At 37.8% G+C, this 2,095-nt stretch overlaps 1 gene segment (V, D, J or C); it reads right to left on the bottom strand.

The window, feature by feature from the left end:
* Positions 1-507: 507 nt before the first annotated feature.
* Positions 508-1,083, bottom strand: LOC118598350. The segment is given in 2 exon segments: positions 508-881; positions 1,034-1,083. Coding segments are annotated over 2 exon segments (417 nt in total).
* Positions 1,084-2,095: the final 1,012 nt, after the last annotated feature.

The following is a 2,095-nucleotide window of genomic DNA, read 5'->3' as shown; positions in this document are numbered from 1 at the left end:
TCTTCATCTTTCTACTTTATGAATTCCACAGTACTGCAGTGATTCTGAACTCATCTGTTTAAATGTTCTTCTCTGCTCAACTTCTTTGAAGATCAAAGTCAGTATTTCTTTGTGAAGCAGAATTGGAGCAGGATCAGTTTTTAGCTCTCCAGTCTTCTGTCAGCACCTGGCCCACTTTCTTTGTTACCATTAAAACTCACTGTACAGCCTGACGGCCTTAGTTTTTTCCTTTTTGGTATCTCTTGCTATGATTATGATGTCTCATTCTTTACCCCAGAACTTGGGAGAGATGAAAGAACATAAACTTTTTTTTTCATAGTTTGCTCACATCATTGATTTGACACAAAGCAAAATTTTCTCATATGGTTCCTCAGGGTTCCTCAGGGTTCTATGATTTAGATTTGTTATTTGTTTGCAAATTTGAAATCTTTTGGCTACACATCATGAACACAGCATCATCAGGTATGATGATGATAATAAGCTTTTGTGCACCCTCTAGTGGTTGTTCTATAATATTGTCTGGTCTCTGCTCTGCAGGTTTTTGTACAGAGTTTTGTTGTTTCCTGTCACTGTGGGCCGCAGAGCACAGTAGTGCACAGCAGAGTCTGACACATGAAGATTATGGATCGTCAGAGGAACTGATTTGTCTTCTTTGAGTTCAGCTTTAAATCTGTCTTCATTGAACTCTGGAGCGTTTTCTCCTGTTTTTAAGTAACGGTTCAACATGTACTTTGGGAAACTGTTCACTTCTTGTTTGTACCAGAACAAATATGGGACGGCTGTGGAACTGGTCTGAAAGGTACAGTTGAGTGTGACAGAGTCTCCTTCAGCAGCAATGACTTCTCCTCCTGGTTGGATCACTTTGTCTTCTCCTTTACACTCTGAGGAAGAACAGAACATGCAGAGGAAGAGATGAATCAATAAAGATGATTGATTGAAGGACAACAATCAGCAGCTTGAACAGCTCTTCATGTACAGCTCAGTAATGTGTTGAAGTGTTTGAAGAGGAAACATGTTGATCTTTGTGTCTTACCAAAGAAAAGAGCAGCAAGAAGAATCCACAGCCAATGTTCCATCTGTACAACAAGGTTTCAATCAACAGGAGAAACTAGCTGATGTTCAACATTCACTCTGACAATTGTTCTCTTCACAGCACCACTTCTTATTGACTGAATGTTGAACAGAGCAGGAGGAGAGCCCCACCCACTTCACTATGTCACCCTCTGGTGGAGGGAAAAAGTTATATTTACAACTGAAGGAAAGTCTTTAACACTCATATTATATTTACATATGAAGAAAGCTGTTTTTGTTTTGTTTTTACATTCTCACCTAGGAACAATTCACAGTAACTGTTTAACCTATTAAAGATGTTTTTGGATGGTGGGATGAAGCCAGAGTCCCTAGAAAACTCATGCATGACCGTGATAGAACATGCAAACTCACAGAAGGTGCCCTAGATGGAACTCGAACCAGGGGCCTTTTTACTGTGAAACAAGAGTGCTAACTACTGCACCACTGTGCAGCTCATATCATTTGTTAAATGGTATTTTAAAAAGTCAACATCAAAAATGCACTGATCTAATTTTATGTCTGAAAATAAAAGATAATTTTTGTACTGTAATTGAAATGAAGTCGATGTGGAGTTTAACCACTAATGTATTCAGACAAGCTTTTAGGAGACCAATAGAGGTCTTCATTCATCTTTTTCACAAATTAAAGTGTTATAGGACAATATTTGAATCATATTTTACTTAACAAAGAGCTTCAGATCTGTTTGAATTATCCAAATAGTACAAAACAACACATAAAACAGTGTCTGACTGCACAGAGATACATTTCTCTTACAGAAATATTCCAGCTGTTCAGATTCATCAAACAGCCAGACATGACAAGACACAAGACAGCCGAGATTTTCTGAGGCTCCACTGCAGACATGAGCTAAGCTACAAACAGCGAAAGCAGCATTTAGATGTTTGTAAGTTTAACCTTCTGGAACCTAGGGCCTAAAACTCAGTTTTTGTTTACTTTTGAATTTACCTCTGTATTTTTAATTTAACAAGCTTACTTAATATAATTTTAATCAGCATAACCTTTC

This window comes from Oryzias melastigma, unplaced genomic scaffold (genome assembly GCF_002922805.2).
Source record: "Oryzias melastigma strain HK-1 unplaced genomic scaffold, ASM292280v2 sc00357, whole genome shotgun sequence".
NCBI lineage: Eukaryota > Metazoa > Chordata > Actinopteri > Beloniformes > Adrianichthyidae > Oryzias > Oryzias melastigma.
This window is presented reverse-complemented; position numbering and strand designations above follow the sequence as displayed.